At 47.2% G+C, this 20,264-nt stretch overlaps 1 protein-coding gene across 2 annotated transcripts in view; it reads left to right on the top strand.

The window, feature by feature from the left end:
* Positions 1-20,264, top strand: part of HTATSF1 (HIV-1 Tat specific factor 1) — a 235,764-nt gene that overhangs the window by 207,608 nt on the left and 7,892 nt on the right. For both annotated transcript variants that reach the window (XM_085607950.1, XM_085607951.1), the window contains one exon: positions 17,295-17,432. In XM_085607950.1, coding sequence (XP_085464076.1) covers positions 17,295-17,432 — 138 coding nt within the window. The remainder of the gene's footprint in view (positions 1-17,294; positions 17,433-20,264) is intronic.

Consider the following 20,264-nt stretch of genomic DNA (forward strand, 5'->3'; position numbering starts at 1 on the left):
CAAAGAGGGTATGTTAAATTGCCTTAATTGTGGGTTGGTTAATGTGAGGTCTCTTATCAAACATCACTCCGAGATTCATTTACTTCTGGAAGTTTACAACTTGTATGTTCTGTTTCTTACAGAAACTTGGACACGTGCAGATGGGGGAAGTGGAATTAGGCCCGGCCTGCCCACCTGGTTTTAAAATACTTCATAAACCTCAGGTCGGCGGGAGAGGTGGGGGTGTTGGGATCATATTTAACGAGAACTGGAATTTCGCCCCTCTGTGTGTGGAGGAAGTCCCAGGGTTTGAGGTATTAGGGTTCTCACTTAAGAATAGTGCTATGTTCTGGCATACTTTGCTATAGACCTCCGGGAGGCGCGGCTCCCGCTACCAAGAGATGATTGATGTGATATATAATCTTTCACACTCCCACGCTAAATTAATGATCCTGGGAGATTGTAATCTCTGGGAGAATGGTATCCTCGATGCGGCTTTTAAAGAGTTGTGCCAAGCATGTGAGAATGTTGATTTACAGCAGATGGTGATGAGGCCCACTCATCAGGGTGGTCACATGCTGGATCTTATATTTGCTAAGGAAAAGGACGCAATAGTGAAAGAGATACTCCCACTTTTCTGGACAGACTACTTTCTGTTTTTTTTCTCCCTATGGCTAACCACTTTTACTAAATTAGCCTCCCGCCCAGTTAACACTCGTATGGGTAGGTAATGGTCTAAAATTCTTAAACTAAAAGAACTCCCACAGCTTGTGGATATTAGTGGCTTTGATACTAACAGCTCAGTGGAGGAAAATTATTTGCATTTATGCAATCAGATTACCAACTCACTGGATAGGCTTGCCCCGATGAGGAAAACTAAGGGTGTTAAAAAACCGTCTGCCACTTGGTATAATGAGGAGCTTAGGGTGTTGAAGACAAATGTAAACAAGCGGAGAGGAGATGGAGGAGGAAGTACCAGATGACTGATAACGTAGCCTTGCAAACTATATTGCTTAGCTATAAAGTAATGATGGGTAAGGCTAAAGCCAAGTATTTGGAAGAAACTATTTTGCAATCATCTAACCAGCTTAAAACCTTATTTAGCCTAGTTAGAGATATGTCCAATCCAGAGAGTGTAAAGAGTGAGATTCCAGCATCACAATAACTCTGTGATGATCTGGCGATCTTTTTTTGAGGAAAGAATTAACAAAATATTAAATGGATTAAAAGCCCCAAGTGATGGTAAGTCGGACACTGAAGGCAATCTGAGGTTATCATCAAGAGTTAGAACACCTGAGGTAACACTTCTCAGGGAACACATGAAGTCTCTGGAGTCCTTCCAGGTCCCATCGCAAGTGGAATTTAACATCATTGCAGCCAGTATTTCTTCAGGCTCCCCTTTGGACCCACTCCCTCATAAGATGTAGAAGGTGCTCAGTAAGGAAGCTTTTTCCATATCTTTATCAAATTTGCTCACTTTCTTTAACTAGTGGTACGGTACCTGAGTCCTGGAAGAAGGCAGTTGTTTCCCCTTTATTGAAAAAGGCCACGCTGGTCCCTCAATGCCAGTCTAATTATAGACCGATTTCTTTGTTCCCTATCCGATTAAGATCGTGGAGAAAGTAGTAAGTAAACTGCTTACTAAACATGTGGAAGAAAATAATCTTCTGGACGAGGTCCAATTTGGACTTCGCCCGGGACATGGTACTGAAACTGCCCTAGTGACTGTTCTAAACGACTTGTGAATGCGTGCCGACAGTGGCCAAACTGCCATTTTAGTGCTGTTGGATATGTCATCCGCTTTTGATACGGTCAACCACAAGATTCTGATTGAGAGACTTGAGGAGTGTGGCATTGTAGGTAGGGCCTTGGACTGGCTCCGGTCATATCTTAAAGATAGACAGCAGGGAGTGACCTTAAGGCCCTTCCTTTCTCAGAGTAGGCTAGTAAAACATGGGGTCCCGCAGGGCTCAGGGATCAGCCCAATTCTTTTTAATTTATACCTATGCCCACTTATCTCGCTTATAAAATCTTACGGCATCGAGGTTACAAACTATGCGGACGATACCCAACTTGTCTTTTCTTTGGAGGATAAAGATGCAGTTTCTTTGGAGAAATTCCATTGCTGCATGCGAGAAACAGCAGGTTGGCTTAGGGAGAACTCATTGCAATTTAATGGGGACAAGACTGAAATACTTTGCTGTTCTGCAAAACAAATTCCTTGTCCCTTGCCAGCAAACTTCTGGCCAAGTTCTGTGAATAACCCTCCAGTACCCGTTACTACAGCTCGCAATTTAGGTGTATTGCTTGACAGTAATCTACAATTGGACTCGTAAGTAGATAAAACTGTGAGTACCTGTTTTTCTCTGCTTCGTGCACTTAGAAAAATACTCCCTCTTTTACCGGCCGCAGCTAGACTGCAAGTGGTACATAGTACAATTCTGAGCAGATTAGATTACTGAAATGCCCTCCTTCTAGGAGCACAGCATCTCTGATAAAAAAGCTGCAAAGGATACAGACTATTGCAGCTAAACTTGCATTAAACTGACAATGTAGAGCATCGTCCTCGATGGCCTTGAATGACCTTCATTGGCTGGCCATTGCACAGCGAGTCCAATTTAAAGCTCTCTGTATTGTCTATAGGGCAGCACATAAAATGGAGCCTAAGTCGCTATAGAGGAAATCTTTATGGTACTCCCCTGTAAGAAATTTACGTTCCTCTTCAGCCTGTCTGCTTTGTGTCCCACGTGTCAAAAAAGTTCAACTGCGGGGCAGATCATTTAGCCTTGCAGCCTCCCGACTTTGGAACACTCTGCCATTGGAGCTTAGACAAAGGGATACACTGTCTGGGTTTCGGAAAGAACTGAAAACAAAACTTTTTCCCAGGGCTTAATGTCAGTTATATGCTCTAGCCCAGTTACTTGCAGTGCTTCTTGGTAACCTCAGTGCCAGGATACCCTTTTGGTGGCAGCCGCGCTATATAAGAATACATTACATTACATTACATATCTGGAAGATTGGCAAGAGGAAATGTAAAAGCATGCCGATATAAAGGTAATGGACAGACACATAGCCAGGTTGGAAAGAAATATACCTGCTGCTACCTCAAGAAGAAATCCCGATTTGGTCCGTGGAATGTCCGGCAGTGTTCTTGCAGAATTTCAAAGAAGCGAGGTGTAGGACCTCAGAAGTTATATGCACTCTACTTCCGGTGCAAGGAGCAAAATGCCTAATTAAACGCAGGGGTGGCCAGGTGCGGCTGCCATATTGAATTCGATATTGAGGGTACATAAACAATATAGTAGAAAGTAAAATTGTAAGGCGGCAAGCGGATATAGTGTGGAGCTGCCAATTGGTCACCCTGTTCATAAAATGATCCGAAAAATATGCTCTATGAAGTAAATACTCGAGAAGCGAAGTGAAGAACCTCAGAAGTTGGAGGCATTAAACTTACGGAGAAAGTAGTGGAATGCTCAATTACAGGTGGGAGTGACCGGTGCGACCACTATGTTGAATTCAGTTTTAATTGGTGCACACACACAATAAGATAGAATGTAAAGAGTGAAAGGCGGCAAGCGGATATGGTGAGGCGCTGTCAAGTTTCCCACTGCTTTTAAAATGAGCAGAGATAAGAGCTCTGAAAGGTATATAAATAAGAACTCTCCATGTTAGGAGGGCCAATGGTTATTAAGGGCATCTAATGGAATGGGAAAGCAAATAGAGGGCATATATGCCAGTCAAGATGTAAGCCATATACAGATATGATTCCCATAACTTGGCATGGGTAGAGAGATATTTGGAAGGGGGCCACAAGGCATCATCGATAATGTCGGGGCAGAGATAATAAACCGACTATCTTGTATATCTTGGTAAAACATTGTCGGACCATAATCTCTTAGAAGCCAGGTTCCCACCCCTATTCCCTCATGGCGCCTACAGCCAGCCCTCCTGAAAGACGTAGTTTTTAAAGAGACCCTGGCCACCTTCATAGATACTTTCTTTGAGGATAATATTTGTACTGCTGCCTCTCCATTAATAGAATGGGAGGCATTTAGGGTGGTGTTAAGGGGGTATCTATTGCCACTGTTGCTGGCACACACCAGTCTGTTCTGCGCAACCTGCACAACATTGACACCCGACATTGGCAGCTTGAAAGAGAGGAAGTTCACGATGGCACACACCCAGATGCTTTAAAGATTACTAGGGTCACACGTGCAGAACTCCTGGAATGACTGGGAGTTTTCGATTATAATGCCTACACCCAGAGACAACATATGGAGGGTGATAAGGCGGGTGCATTACTGGCCCGTATAATTCGCCGGTCTCCTCGTCAACGCCTGTCCTTTCCATGGTCACGTCATATGATGTTCATTGTACAAATCAGCTGGATATTAATAGAGCCTTCCAAGGGTACTATACTAGGTGATATAATGCTCGCCCCCCCTCTGTCCCCGGGTGGTATGGATACTTTATTTCATGATTTACTACTGCCGCAGGCCTTGGTTCCCCATAGGGACAAGCTAGGTGTCCCCCCTGACGCAGGGCGAGTTACACCACGCTGTAGAGCAATCGACACGTAATAAGACACATGGGGTTGATGGTTTACCCCTTGAATTTTGTGCTACGTTTGCCACCGTTCGGTTCCTCAGCTGGAATGTCTTTATTATGCCTCCGTGGAGGTGGGTCCCCTACCACCGTCTATTCGCCAGGCCTTGGTCACGTCCCTCCTTAAGCCCGGTCGTAGTCTGGAAGACTTATTTTCTTATGGACCTCTGTTTCTCCTTACTACTAAGTACAAAATAGTGGCTAAGGTGCTAGCGGGGCGCCTGCTCCCTCTACTTCCTGAATTGATCCACATTGACCAATGTGGATTTGTGTCACGACTGAGTACTTCCTTGAATATCCGATGTCTTTATCAAGTAATGGAGATAGCCAGAGAGCATTATCCATCGGTGGGTTGTCTTTCGCTAGATCTCCAACAAGCATTTAACACCCTGGATTGGGAATATATGTTCGCTACGCTGGCTTAATTAAATCTCCTGCTGGGTCAAATTCCTGTATTCCAACCCTGTCGCAAGAGCATAACTGGGAGAAACATTTCATCACAGTATCTTATATATCGTGGGACCAGACGGGGCTGCCCCTTGTCCCCCTTGCAGTTCATCCTAGCTGTGGAGCCCATGGCGCAACACCTCAGACAGATGGCTGGGGATTGGGGTATCCAGCAGGGCCCACAGAACCATGTGGTCTCCGTGGATGCAGGCAATAATATACTGTGCACTCGGGACCTGGGGACGGACCTATCGCCAATATCTGAAGTGCTTAATTTATTCTTAGAATTGCCTGGCCTCTACGCTATACCAAGTCTTATGCCTTCTCTTTCTGGGATACTAAGATCCACGATGCGTTGCCTCTGGCTACGTGGACTACCCAGGTAGCACGTCATATATTCCGATATTTGGGTATCCAAATATGCAGATCTGATTCAGATTTAATACATGGGAATTTACAGAAGGCTATCTCCTCCCTGAGGTCCCAAATACATTTCTGGATTACACTACCCTTGTAGGTAGCTGGTCGGATTGCCTTGTCCGAAATGGTAATGTTACCCCAACTACTCTATTATTTTGTTACTCTACCAGTTTGTGGCCCAGCAAGCATATTTAAGCCCTTGAACTCCTTGTTGATCAATTTGATTAAGGGCACGGGGAGACGCTGGGTTGAATTATCAAAAATGCAGTTGCCACCAGGGCAGGGTGGAAGGCGTGCTCCGGACTTCAGAGCAAATTGTTTGGCGTGACAGCTACAGTGGATGTCCCACTAACTAGTGGGCATCCACCTCAGCGAGATTGGATACACAGCAAGTATTTGCCAAAGGGTACATTGCACAGATTATTACTACCCGGAGTGACACAGCCCCCTCATCTCCCCTTACTGCGTGACAACGCTGTTTCGTATTGGAGGAACGCTCTCTGTTATACAAATTCACCCCCACATTGTGCCCCAAATATACCATTCCGGGACTTGCCCACTGCTATGAGTGCGCTCTCGCTTTAAGTTTATACAATTCTTCTTCTTACACAGGGCCTGTTTGATGCTTCTGAAACTCCATAGGATTTTCCCCACAGCATCACCCAATTGTCCTAGATGTAAGGGCGATACCGCCGATCTTTTGCATACGTTATCGACTTGTCACACGCTGTCTTCTCACTTGAGGGAGTTGGGAGATGTCCTGTCAAAGGTTATTGGGCTTACTCACTGGAATGCAATGGAACACTGTCTCTTGGGCCTCTACCCCTGGCCCAAACATTTTAAGACAATAGCACGTTTTGTCATCCTTATGCTTCTACTAGCCAAACGACCCAATACAAAGAGATGGAAGTCCTCTCTGGCTCCACATGTTTCATGCTGGCGTGAAGAAGTACTGCGTTGGGGTGCAGCTGAAAGCTATGCACTAAGTAAAGAGGAATTACTAGTAGGTGCAGCAACCCCCGACCTATCTTAATCTGATGACCCAGTACACAAGATAGATGCTTCTGACTTCAGGATTTTAGATACTTCACATGGTGCGACTTTCCACTCCAGTGATTCACACAGGAAAAGTTTGTCGATGGCATGTTGGGGCGAAGGGGGTGGAGGGATAGACGGGTTTCAGCCTTTTTTTACATTCCTTGTTAGTATTCTCCTGTGATTTACTTGAACGTCACAAATGGCCACAATATCACTTGGATAATGTTGCATTGCCTACAAACTATATACAAATGTTTATCTTTGTTATCCTGCATTATCGTGCTAGGCCACATATCCGCATATAACATGGAAAGATGTTCTTTGTTTCGAAAATGCAATAAAATGTGTTTTAAAAAAAAGTCAGTTAAACTTGATTCTTGCATATGATTCTATGAAAGTACACATAGCAGAATCTATGATGTACAGTGAGACAAGAGATTAAGATGCTTAAGATTCCACCGACCACAGTGGGTATAAAAACATGTCCACCTGTCAAAAATCCTGTAACGTTGGACTTGAACGCTCTGCATCACAGTTTATGGGGCATTCGTTCGACTCCATCCACAAATATATGTTTGTGCATCTATGAAAGAAAGTGCCCCTTTGAGTATCAATGACATCACTTAAAAGTATTAGTGAATTATAATACTGTCCTCTTTCAATTTAAGGAGAAATAGGCACACTCATCTCACACCCTAGAACAGGGGTCTTCAAACTTGGGGGCCTCAAGTGATCTCGGGGTGGAGGACGGTGGGGGTGCAAGGCTCTGGCCAGAAGGAGCATTGGGCCACAAAGGGTGGGGGGGAGGGGGGGTGGTGCAGCACAGACCAACTTGTTAGTGTGAAAAAGGCCGCTTTATTGAAGACAGGTGTACCTTACGAACAATTTCCTTGGCCTGTGCTGTACAAAACTAAACCTCACTAAATATTTTCCTCCTGCCTTATCCCCCACCCCCTCCCCTAAAGTTTTCCCTTTGCAACACTTTATAAACACCCAAATCTGTCCTCCTTGCTGTCCCGTTAAACTTGTAACTTCTTAACATCTCCTAAAATAACTATCTATGTAGCCTTCCTATGCTACTTCCCCTTCCTGCATGCTCCCGGAGTAACATTTTCCAACCAATAAACTGTAACTGTAAACAGATCTACCAACTATTACCCAGAAAAAACGCCACTCAGAAAATTCTGGCCCCAGACTTTTCTGACCCCCCCCCCCCCAACCAGGGACCCTATTGTTTCGGATACCTGCGCATGTCCAAAGCCCTGTTCAAAACCTCCTTAATCTGTATTATATACAACTCCAGTCCATAACGGTACAAATGCACCCCATCCTCTCTGAAAAAATAGACTGCAGCTCTAGATGTTCCACTCTCCCAACACCTTCCCTGTCACAAAAAATCTGCATGTCCCGGTTGATCTTTCCTGGCTTTATCTATCGCTGCTGGTCTCTCCGCCCCCCTCCAATGCCTCCTCGGTATGAACTCCGACCAGATAACATAACAACCTGACCACTGCGGCTTAATTCCCAAGAGATCCCTCTTCATCTGCTTTAACAGGGCCAAACCTTTACACTGAACCAGGTCATTCTTCCCCAAATGACTAATCAACAAGTCTGGACAAATCCCACCTCTGATCGACCTGTTTAACGTTGGAAACAACTCTTACCATCTCATACCCCCCTTACCGTTCCAATAACACTGCAACAACTGAGAGTCCAAACCCAAATACAAAGATGTCCCTTTGGTAAACTCATAACGTTCTGCCCATTGTACAAAAGAGTGTCCTACAATGAGGATGGATAATTCCGCCGCAGCAGGCCCCGCCACCGCACCTGAAAAGACACATATATGAAGGAAGGAAATTAACATCATGTGTCCCCTTCCCCGACGCCCCGCAGCCGAATGCAGGTTTTGAAGCAATCCGACTTCCAACGCCCTAACTGCATAATTTCTTCCCTCCCCCATGCTCTCTTAGCTGCGTCTGTGGTTGCCCCTATGTGGAATGAATGAACTTGGGCGTCCCTGGCTGATTGTCTGTTCACCACCTGGACTACCGACATATTGTCCACTTCTTGTGCGCCAAACCCCGAGCCCGTACTATCACGGCCATTACCAGTGGAAAGAGCTCCAGAAAGGCAATACTCCTCCCCCCCCATTCTTCTAGTGTGGTGGCCATTCTTCTGCGCACCTCCTCCCTTGCCAGTAGAGCCCAAAGCCTCCTACCCCTGCCGCGTTTGAGGAGATCGAAACATCCCATTCCCATTCTTCTGTGGTTGCCATAGGGATGCCGTTGAAATGTTCCAGAAAGGTGCCCCACATGCGCCAATCCTCCTTAGTTCCAGCCAACAGGCGTATATGATGGTACGGCATGGTCAGACCTGCCGAAGACATCCCCATCCTTCTGCAAAAAGTTAGCCTGCTCACGCCACCCTGCACGCAAAATTTAGGTGTCCTAGCAAGACCTGCACCTCCCTGACCGTCACCTTCTTTTTGGCCAGCAGACCGTCAATCAACATCAGCATGTGCAATTTTTTGTCCATCGGCAAACTGGCTTCCATTGCCCCCGAATCTAGTTCAATAACAAGAAATGACAAAACTGTACTGGGACCTTGTGTCTTCTCTGGCGCCAGGGGCACACCCAGGTAGCCCAGGAGCTCTTTAAAACTTGTCAGCTGCTGCTGACAGTCCGCAGAACCGGGCAGTCTCACCAGGAAAATGTCATCCAGGTAGTGTGTCACCGTCTCTTTACCAGTGTGCCATGAGAAAACCCACTGCAGGAATGTACTAAATCGCTCAAATAATGCACAAGATATGGAACAGCCCATTGGCAGTGCCTTGTCCACGAAAATGGACCCCTCGAACTGGATGCCCAACAACTGATAATCCTCCTGGTGTACTGGGAGCAATCTAACTGCCAATTTTATGTCACACTTCGCCATGAGGGCGGCCGCCCGTACTGTGGCAACCAGATGTAGTGCGACATCCATCGATGAGTAAGACACGCAAGACAGCTCGGCCGCTATGAAATCATTAACACCCCTTCTGGCCATGACAGGTATTGTATCAACCTGTATTGCCCTGGTTCCTTCTTTGGTACCACGCCAATTGGGGAAATAATCCGGTACCGAATGGGGCTACCCCTGAACGGACCTGCCATATGCCCTTCCTGCACTTCTTTTAACAACTTTGCCCGCACTACATGACCGTGTGTCTTTACAGATTTCAAATTCTCAGCCAATCTAGCGGCCCTCGGACCCTCATAGCCCAGCCTGAAACCCTCCTGAAAACCCCGCTGTAAAAGCTCTGCGTCTTCGGTCCATGGATATGACGCCAGAAATTCCTCCAGACCGTTCTGGTTAATGGGAGTATGAGCCTTTGCCCATAGTCTCTTGTCCCCCTCTTCCACCCCTACCCCTGCTGCATGCTGTGATGCCTGGTTCGACTGCTGACCTTGCCCACTAACTCCTGTCCCCTAGCATTGCACCACAGGGTGTTTTCCTTGACACTTCGAGCATTCGTGCCGAAACTTGCAGTATTGTCTGGCGCATATGCCCTTGTTGAAGTCCCAGCACGCTCCCATTGTGCCCCTGGTAGTGTTCCCTGTATACCCCACCCCTCCGCGGGTGGGGCAGTTCTGAAAGGGGCACGGGGCAAGCGGGAGACCACTAGCTGTGTATATTTTCTTTCCGAACTTTGATCCCCCCCCCCCCCATGGTCTGTTCGTAGAGGTCCAAATCTATCTTTCCCCACTTAGCCTCCGGATCCCAGGCCAACCGTGCCCTAAACTCCTCATTGTAATGCAACCGCGCGTACCCTCTGTACGTGACCTGTGCCCGTCTAATCACGCCCATATATTTAAACAATGCCAGGGACCTGTCTGGGTACTTTTCACAGTACATGCTGGCGAAAATCAGAAATGCCGCTAACCAATTCTCGATGGTCATGGGCACCCGCAGCCTCTTAGCAAGCTCCAACTCTTCTTCTTTGGACCCTTCTTTCGCTGTAAGCTCCCTATGCAGCAGCTTCAGCATGTCTACGTATTCACCCTTCCAGATCTTCTCTTTGGTGGCCAGCGTAAGTTGGTCCCCCAAGGGCTTAGTAATCCCCATGTACGGCAACTTCTTCACTGGTAAATCGTGACTCTCCTTACCCTCCTCCTTGGACACCCCCTCGGCCTCTTTTCCTCCTGCAGCTATTACTCCCTGGTTTCCCGTCGCCTGCCCCTCTGGGATGCTGGGTGCTGCAGTCCTTTCGCTTTCCCCCACCCTTGCGCAGGCGACTCTGTCCCCACACATGTGTCTTTTACATACGCACCCTTCCTCAAGCGCACCTACCGTACTTCCCTCCCCCCCGCGCATCCATACCCACCGACTCCTTGCCTTGCGGTTCCTCACCTGCCGTTCTCCCTTCTACCCTCCTTTTAGCTGTGCCCCGCCAGCCCCCATCCCCCCACGTGTGCTCTTGTGCCTTACCTGGCGTCAAGGTCGGCGTCCTGACCGGATCCCACCGCCTAACCAGTTGTGAAGGGAGGGGGCTGCCACGCTATCCACTTTGTGCCGTCTGTCCGGACCTTTCTGTAAAAGACTGAACACGTCATTATTGACATCCCCCCTCCCTTCAGCCTGCCCTCCCTCTTCTTCTTCTATTTCCTCTTCTTCAACGCTCTCTTCATCATAATCCAATTGCAATAGGCCGAACTCCACGGACTCCAGCCTGCACACACTTGCTCGTTCCCTGCCTGTGCCGATTTGCAATGGGCCGTCCTCCGTGGACTCCAGCCTGCTCAAACCTGCTCGCTCCCTGCAAGTGCGTAGTAGTTCCCCTAATTCAACTCTCCCTTGATGCTGCCCTGCGCGCTTGCCCTGTGGGTCCCGTGTTGAACTCCAAGAATCCTGTGCCTGCGCCCTTGAGGCCGCATCGACCCACCTGGGTTGTGGCACCGGAGACTGTTTGTCCCCCCTTCTGCGCACCACCTCCTGCACGTCCCTCGTTGAAGCCCGGCTGCCAGCATGAGGCATAGCTGGCCCATCCTCTCGGTAGGGCGGAGCCGCATGCAGCTCACCCGAGTACCTCGCCAGCCGCCCCTGCCAAAGAAAAGTGGAGTCTGACATGCTGGGGTTAGTCCATACCACTGACCCTAACACCCCTGAGTACCTCTGCTCACGTTTACCCGCTACGTGCCCCACGCCTGATGCACCGGACGAATGCCCCCCCCCGCCAAAGTGCCTGCCGACCCCCAGTCCAGCCCCCCCGACAGAAACTTTCCTACCCCCCTCCCCCAGGCCCCCACGCCCTCATCCTCCTCCCAGTCACTCCACTCCAACGAATCCACCACCCTCTTGCCCGTGCGGCTTTCCCAAGCCCAGCTGACATGTGGCACACCTCCCTCCACCTGCGCTCCTCCCTGCCTCCGGGGCCCCCCGCCCCCTGTCTGACCACCATTGTCTGAGCCCTTCCGGGGCCCTCTCCAGATATCCCCCCCAGCTCCAAGGACAGCATCGGTCCCCCCTTTTCCGCCACCCTTCGGAACCCGCCCGGGCCCTCCCACGTCCCCTACCCGCTACCTGACCAGTCGCGGGGCCCCCGCTTGCCCTCCTTCCCCTCTGCCACCCTGCACCCCACCAGGCTACCCCCCAGAACCCCCATGAACTATTGGGTCTGCAGCTCCGCCCTCCCACCTGCACCGAGACCCTCCCCCAGGAGTTTAAAACCCCCCTGCTACTTCCCCCTCCCGCCGCTCTCGACCAACAAGGGGGAAGACCGGCTGCTGTCCAGATTGATGGGGGCGGCCCCCACTGACGTGCTTCTTCCCCGCGGACCTCCTACCTAATGGAGCCCCCCGCCTGAACTTGTACTGCCTTATCCCGCTCGGCCAGCTTAGCAGTGCGGCTGCGCCCCCCCAGCCCCATTGTCTCGACGTCTTTGGGCCCGTGGCGGCGAGCACACTAGCACCGCCGCCGCGACCCCACTTGCTGCCCACCTTCGCGGCCTCTCCTCAATCGCGGCCCGCAGCATGTCCGTAAAGCCCGCTTCCGCCAGGAGGCGTAAAGCCTCAGTCACCAACGGGTCCTCTGCCATCCCAAACGCTGCAAACTGCCTCAAACAAGCCACAGTGTGCTCGAGCAATTCGCTACGGATCCAGCGATGTGCTCCGCCGACCTGCAAAAATGCTCGACCCGAAACTCCACAACTTCTACAAAATCTCACAAAATTTCTTTTCCTGCCTAAAGCCCCCAACCGGCTGTCGTGTCAACCCAGCGAAATGGTGGCTGATGACACAAAATGGCCGGCTAAATAACCCCCCAGCCCAAGTGTAGCCCAACAATCCCAATTGGACTAGGCTGCATCCCTGGCCCAAAACTCCCCGTGGAGGCAGGCCTCCCGTTGGTCGGCCACCCCCCCAAAGCCCTATCATGCTGATAGCAGTGCTTTGTTTTAAGTGGGAGGGGAAAAAATGAGCGCAGTAAGACACTTTGTAATGGGCCATCACTAGCCTCTTTTATCATTTATATCCTAGCGGAGAGTATGGATCAAAAGGGAAGGGTCTCCAAATATTCTTCAAAACCCCAACACTATTTCTAATTATCACACAGTGGTTTTATACGTTTTACACGTTAGGAAGTCCTGCCTCACCAGAATAGTATGTTTGAAAATCATGTATTTGGTTTCATTTTTAAAATGGTAACAGAATTTAACTGCAATGTTTAAATATGTCTTGTGTTTAAATAAGTGAACATATTTAAACATTGCCATCTTAATGGAGTAATTGTGAAAACTCTCGGGGGGCACTGATGAATTTTATTTCTTTACTCGGGGTGGGTGGGGGCACAGCATAAAATGTTTGAAGACCATTGCCCTAGAATTATCCAAAAGATGGTTTTATGTCCCCATATGAATTTCAATGAAGTTAGTGACCCTCAAGAAAGAAATTTACGTACATGCTCTACACAAATACGAAGATTGTAATGTACTATGTAGGCAGTATCTATCTGAGATTTCAGGAAGTCAATCTGCTTTTTGCTTGATCTGAAAATAAAAATAAAAAGCCATCCTGTACGGTTAGACCCAGAGCTCAGAGAGCAGATGGGGCATTTATGCATACAGGTCCTATCCTGGAAGGTAGCAAGCAACTTGAGTTGCTGAAACCTGCTTTATCAGCACAAATATTACAATAGGTAGAGGGGTGGGGCGGAAAGTTATTGAAGGTTTGATCTCATGCAGATGCTTGCTTAAACCCACTTCCTCCACAAAGCTGTACTTGAGATTTTGTGCAGAGCATTGGGATCTAAAACAGATCCACAGTGTATAAGGTCAACTGTTTTGCAGTTCCAGTTGTCACAGATTCATATGTGCCCTGCCCAGGCCCCCCATGTTGAATAGCAAAGTACTCCAGTTTTTCACATGCTGAGTCGATGGTTAAAAAGCACATTCTGAAGACAGCACTGGTTCTTGAGGCATTGTAGGACGCTGGCCGATATACTGGAGAATTGTTACAGATCTGCCCATTGTTGACTTCCACAAAAAAAATGTTTTTAAAAACAAGAGCTATTTTCGTGACCCGGTAGGCATAGCCACATTCCCCTGGTTGAGGAATCATGGCAAAGCCTAGGAGCAGGAACAGGGGGTGGTCCTTTTCCACTCCATCATCTTGCCAGCCATTAGCTGGGCTCCAGTTTCTCCCAATGCGAAAACAAAGCCAGCGTGACTCTCACCCATGTGCTGGAAGAAAAGCGACATTTTTCAAATGTATGTTAACCATAGTTTGATTTATTAAGTCTAGGAAATACTACTTTTTTCAAACAAATGTTTTTAACATATTGCTTCAAACAGTACTACATGACGATCCCCATCACTGACCAGGAGGTCACCAGTGTCTTCAAGAACCTTAAACTTTACATTTTATGTACATCACACTGCTGGAGTGCTCACTCCTGCATTGTAAGGGTAAGATTCTGGGAGTCTGTTGTGAAGGTCTAATTTCTGGTGTGTCTCACGTCTGTAATCAAGACTGAAGTTCGTTTGGGACCAATAATACATGTAATACCTAGCATTTGCGAAGCCAATAGATCGCACCTTTGGGACCTATTGGTTTTGCCGATGGTTTTTAGTGACTCTGTACAGCATAGCGTACGATAAACAAACAATACAAAATGCTATGACGTGTCTGCTGCCTCGTTATAAAGGTGTGCAGCTGCAAAATGGCGTAGGAGCCTTTTTTTCCTTTTTGTATATTGATCGGAGTAGCACAAAAACATGTTTTTTAGATGCGGGTGGGGTGAGCAATATGGGGGTGAAAAAACATGAGGCAGAAGCAACACAGAAGTTGAGGTGGAAGCAACACAAAGGGCTTTGCTGGGGGAAGCAGTATGGAGGGCGGGGGAAGCAAAACGAGTGAGGGTGGAACATGGAACCTGGTAGGGGGAAGAAACGCACACAGGCTAAATAATGGAACTTGGAGCTTTTAGGAGGAAGCATACTGGTGCGAAAGCAGCGCGAGTGGAGAAGCACACTAAAGCGACCAAAGCACATAGGGTGATAGGGATGAAGAATACCGGCAAGCGAGAGCAGGACAGAGCACGGAAGAAAGGGAGGGAAGAGCAGTACACGAGGAGGCAGCTGGTAAACACATGTACTTAACCAAAAACAAAAAAAGTAGCGCTTCAAAAGTGAGCAGTGGAACAACACAAGTAATGTGTACATGCTCCTGTGGAGGGACAAACAAAAAGAAGAGTAAGTAAAGCCCACACAAGGTGAGGAATCAAAAACGAACAGTAGGGACTAGAAAGCTAAACAGTGGCAAGCAATCGGCATCCTGTAAGTCCACTGTAAGCGAATAGATCTTTTCACCAACAGACAGCTTGCGCTATTTGGCAGGCGAGACCTCGAAAGTATGTGGTCTTTAAAACTTGAGATGCTATGTACAGTGGTAAGAGTATTTGGGTTCGCTCTGAACTAGAGAACCCTCAAGCTTACCCAAAATAGGAAAATATACAAGAACCTCGACAATTCAACCGCTGCACAGCTGTTTATAGGCAGTCCCCCGTGAAAAGAAGGCTTGTAAATTCGTGGCTCAATAAACATGCTTTCCATAGTTGATTTGAGTTTATTCAATTTGTTGAAAGCTCTGATTGTATGAAGCACCCAGAGGCTTCAGTGATACTGAGCTAAAACAAATAAAAACAGTCCAGAAACCAAATTAGCTTGATACATGCTCACATCTTCAGTAGCCAAATATGCACAATCCCTCATGAAAGCTTTCCAGTTTCCAACAGTTGCTTTGAAATTTATAGTGATAGACTTCTGCATATACGCTTTGTCACGCGAATGGGAAAATGTATTGTATTGTTGTTTTTAACATGCTGTAAAAGGCTCTTTTCAAACTTTTAGCACTAAGGCCTTCATCTTTAGATCATGAACATGTTGTTGGCTTCCTGTGCATCCTTGTGGCCCTACTATGAAGAGACCATTGTAACCAGATGAACATTAGTAAGAGAATGTTTGGGCGTCCCATACCCAACCACCTACTGGCTGTACCAAAACGTGGAATAATGCAGTTGATAAAACATATGAAAGTGTTAGTGCTAACATATTGTATCGCTGCCTGCAAATAGACCTTTTTCGTTTTCTTGGTCAGGTGTGTAGAAGTGCTCTTGTTTGGGGTCTGCGTCTTTGTGCTGCCTTACCTGCTACTCATGAGATACACTGTAGCTTCTCAGTGTTATTATGAGGCAACAAATAATATTAGCACAGAGCATAGTGTGAACAAATGATCCCTTCAGGATCATACAATATTGGCAAAGACCATAGTGTAACCAAGTGGTCCCTGTCTGATTCAAATAATATTGTCACATACCATATTGTAACCAAATGATCCCCATCAGAATCATGCAGTAATGGCGCATACCATATTGTGGGCAAAGATCATGCAATATTGGTACCAATCTAATTGTGAGCAAATAATCCCCTTCAGGATCATGTAGTATTCGCATCAATCTTGGCATGAACCATTGGCCCTCTTTAGGATCATGGAATAATGGCATCGACCTTAGTCGAAACAAATGGCTCCAGTGCTCAACTTGATGCAGGTGGGGCTCTCCTGCTCTCATTTTTTATGACCGGCTCTAATCTTTCATCGGCAGACTTCGATCGTGAGCATGCGAGAGTAAAGGACAGAAGGAGGAAGAGAAAGATGATAAAACTGACAAATGGAGAAAGAAGGGATGAATAAGAACCTGCAAGAGTGAGATAAAGAGGCATAGAGTTTAGGGTCGTGGATTAAAGAGGCAGGAGGTAGAATCAAACTATGCAGTCGTATTATTCGGCACGCTGCCATACAGTAGCCCTGGCACCGTGGGCTTCTGAGCAAAACGTAGGACCCTAGGACGTATTGTTTTACAAATTAACCCGCCCCCCCCCCCTCAATTTCATGTAATTCTGGCACAGACCTTATTCCCAGCAAGGGCAATCCGTGCCTATGTGCATTGGCTGAAGAATTTTAAAGATGTGTGCACAGGTTTATGATCCTTTGCCCACATAATTAATTGCAATGTGCCTGTTAATCACTAGCTAACGTTTCCTTTTAGTATATAGACACAGGTTCAGCATAGTGTAATGTGTTAAGAAAACTTTCGCTTGTCCTGTACCTTCCTGTGCACATGAAGTTACCAGTTTGTCGTTTTCTGACGAGTCTATGTGTAGCATGAACGCAATACAGTTTGATGCTCTCCCCGAATAGTATAACTTGAAGATTTTGCTGGACCTTTTCTTAGAGACATTTTGGACACATCTTTACTTGTGTTTTTTTCAGAGACATCCAGATGGCGTGGCCTCTGTCGCCTTCAAGGAGACTGAAGAAGCTGATATGTGCATTGCAGCGCTCAACGGAAGATGGTTTGGTGGCCGACAACTGTCTGTTGAAACGTGGGACGGTGTAACAGATTATCAGGTACTGAGGCAATGATTTCCCTGCTCTTAACAATAATCGATACAACAGTAACAAATTCCATCCAGAATTAAATAAATGAAAGGTAGTGTTTCTGTAAGCAGTACAACAATTCTTCAGATTGCATTGACACATTCTTTTTTTTAAATTATTCTAAGTTCCTGCTCTTGGGACAATTCTCACCTCCTAAATTTGTGCCATAGTGTTATCCATCCCGTTCGCCGAACTCTAAATCAGGCCCTTATTCTGTTTTCTTGTCTAACTAATTTTACATTATAGCATCCACATATCTAAGCAAAATGGATTCCATTGTTTTTAAAAATACAAGTTTCTAAAGAAACTGCACTGCATGATTGTAGTTCTGCACACAACTAATCCCAGATTATGCTGTTTAAAACATGACCAATTTCTTATACGAATAGAGCAGATGCCTGTACATGCGCTGCTGCAATTGGTTAGTTGTGCCCTTTTACCATAGCATTGAACAATCCTTGCAAACTAGCATAGTTGATCATCGCAATATTGGATTAGAATTTGGGTTAACTTTCCTGCAACAAACATTAAAAGTACTTAAGCAAACAGAGAAGTTTCTAACAAAAATAATTCCTAGCCGGAACTAGAACAATCATATCAGGAGGAATTCGTGCTCTTCATGGTTAGCTACAGGATTATTTTTAGTATTTTCTGCAGGAAGCTGGCTCTGTATATACTATACCAAAAAAGAGGTATAGTGTGCACAGAGTCCAGTGGAAACCCAAAGGTAGGCAGAGGTAAAAGTAGATAGTACCTTACTCTCTATTTGTGGTAGTGTGGGCAAGCAGTAAGGCTTTATCAGAGGGTCGTGTTAACAATTTGTTGTGCACACTCAGGCAAGAAATGAAGTCACACACTCAAAGACTGAACTCAGACCAATTTGATTGTATAAAAATATTATTTAGTTAGTTCATTACTAGAGCCAAGCCTGGTGCAGGTAAGTGAAATAATGCTTTGCAAAATCTTATGCAGTGTTTTACAGTTGAATGCAGGTTCAAATGCAGTTGGTTGAATTACAGTTAAGTGAACAATTCGAAATTACTTTTTAGTTACTTTGCAGATTACTGTGTACGTTACTTTTTAGATTACTTTTGCTAGATATCACACTGACATTTCCTAGACAAAAGGTAAGTAATTCACTTTTAGTACGCATGCAGTTTTTCAATGTTTCATACACACCAACTACACACAAAACAATTTTTAAGGAAAGAAGTCAACGCAATCCTATGGAAGGAAATTAAGTGAACGGTTTGCAGGTAAGTACTTATTTGTGGGAGTTTGTATTCTGGGGTTAAAACCAGGGTTTCCCCAGGGTCAAGGATGCACTCTTGAAACACCCTCAGTGGCACTAGGGCTGCCAGTGTTATCCAATGAGGGATAGGGGCCTCCGGTTGGTGGCTGCTCACGTGCAGGCAACAAGGTTGTGGAAGCAAAGCTCCTGGTGTTAGGCTTAGGGCAAAGAGGGATCTGAGTTAGCACCCAAAGTACACCCGCAGGGGTGGCTGGGTACAGGGTGCTGTTTGGACGTTGGTTGCCCTGTTGATTTATTGGGGTCTCTCCGGTTGCAACAAAGAATTGATACTCGCTACGAAGATCTTCTGGGGGTGACCACCAGTTGAAGAGGTAAGTTGGGATGCCTGGGGATGCTAGGACACCGTTGGTTGGGCCATCCAAGGCCGTTGGACGTTGGGTGCAGTGGTGTCTTTAGGTGTCCGGTTTCTCTTACCAGCTCCTGTCGCGGTCGCTGGGGGGTGGGTCCTCCAGAAAGGGACTGCAGGCTTCGATTGGAGATTCGAAGCTGGTCAGAGATCACCACATCTCAGTTTAGGATCGCCGTGGAGACTTCCTCGTTGTATTGGGCCACTTGAACTCGGTTGGGTGCAGAGTGGTGCAGACTCGTGGATTTGACTGAAGCCAGAGTCTGTGGGTGAGCAAATCCAGTGCTCACGTGAGACAAAGTCTTGGTTTTGGAAGGCAAGGCAGGTCCTTTGGGTTCTTGAGGCTGCTGGCTGCAGGACACACTGGATTTCGCTGAAGCAGGTTTGAGGTGGGGACAGGCCAGTAGGGTTGGGCCAAGTCAGTGGGCGTCCTCTTCTTAGTTCAGCATGGCTTCTTCGGTCCTTCTTCTCTTCTAGTCGGTTCTTGTCAGAGGAGGCAAGCCTCAGAGTTGCCCCTAAATACTAGATTTAGGGGCTTTACAGGTAAGTAAAGGTCTGGACCAATGGGCCCCTTCCTTGGGGTGGGTACGCCCCCTATTATACCACCCTCCAGTGGGAGGGGGACATATGCCTCTCTCTGGTTGGCTGGGTTCCCCCATCTGCAAGATGGCGGGGATGAGAGTTGCACTTCACCTCGCTTCCCCCACCTGAGGAGTGGGGTTGGCAAAGGTGGGCACACCTCCCTTTCTCAGTTGGTTTCCCACCAATTCCCTCTCCCAAAGTGGGGGTCAGAACCGGTGGGGGCCAGTCGCTGGAAGCAGCAAATGGCTGGGGTAGCTTACAAAGGCGGCAAGCCTTTGAAGCTTCCCCTTCGTAGGCCCTGCCCATGCTGGGGAAGGAGGCTTGGCACCTCGTCGCAGGATGTGCATTGTTCCAGACCCCCGAGAGCAGCAGGCTCTCGACCCAGGGGTCCAGAAACATGTCTGGTGATAGCAGCTTGCGAGCAGCCACTCAGCTAGGACACCAAAGGTAGGTTGTTTTTCAGGGGGCATCTCCATCATCAGAATGCATGATACATAGCACATATTGTTAAATGCGAATAAGCCTAAATATATATTCACTCATCAGCAATTACAACTGAATA

This window comes from Triturus cristatus, chromosome 5_2 (genome assembly GCF_964204655.1).
Source record: "Triturus cristatus chromosome 5_2, aTriCri1.1, whole genome shotgun sequence".
NCBI classification, from domain to species: domain Eukaryota; kingdom Metazoa; phylum Chordata; class Amphibia; order Caudata; family Salamandridae; genus Triturus; species Triturus cristatus.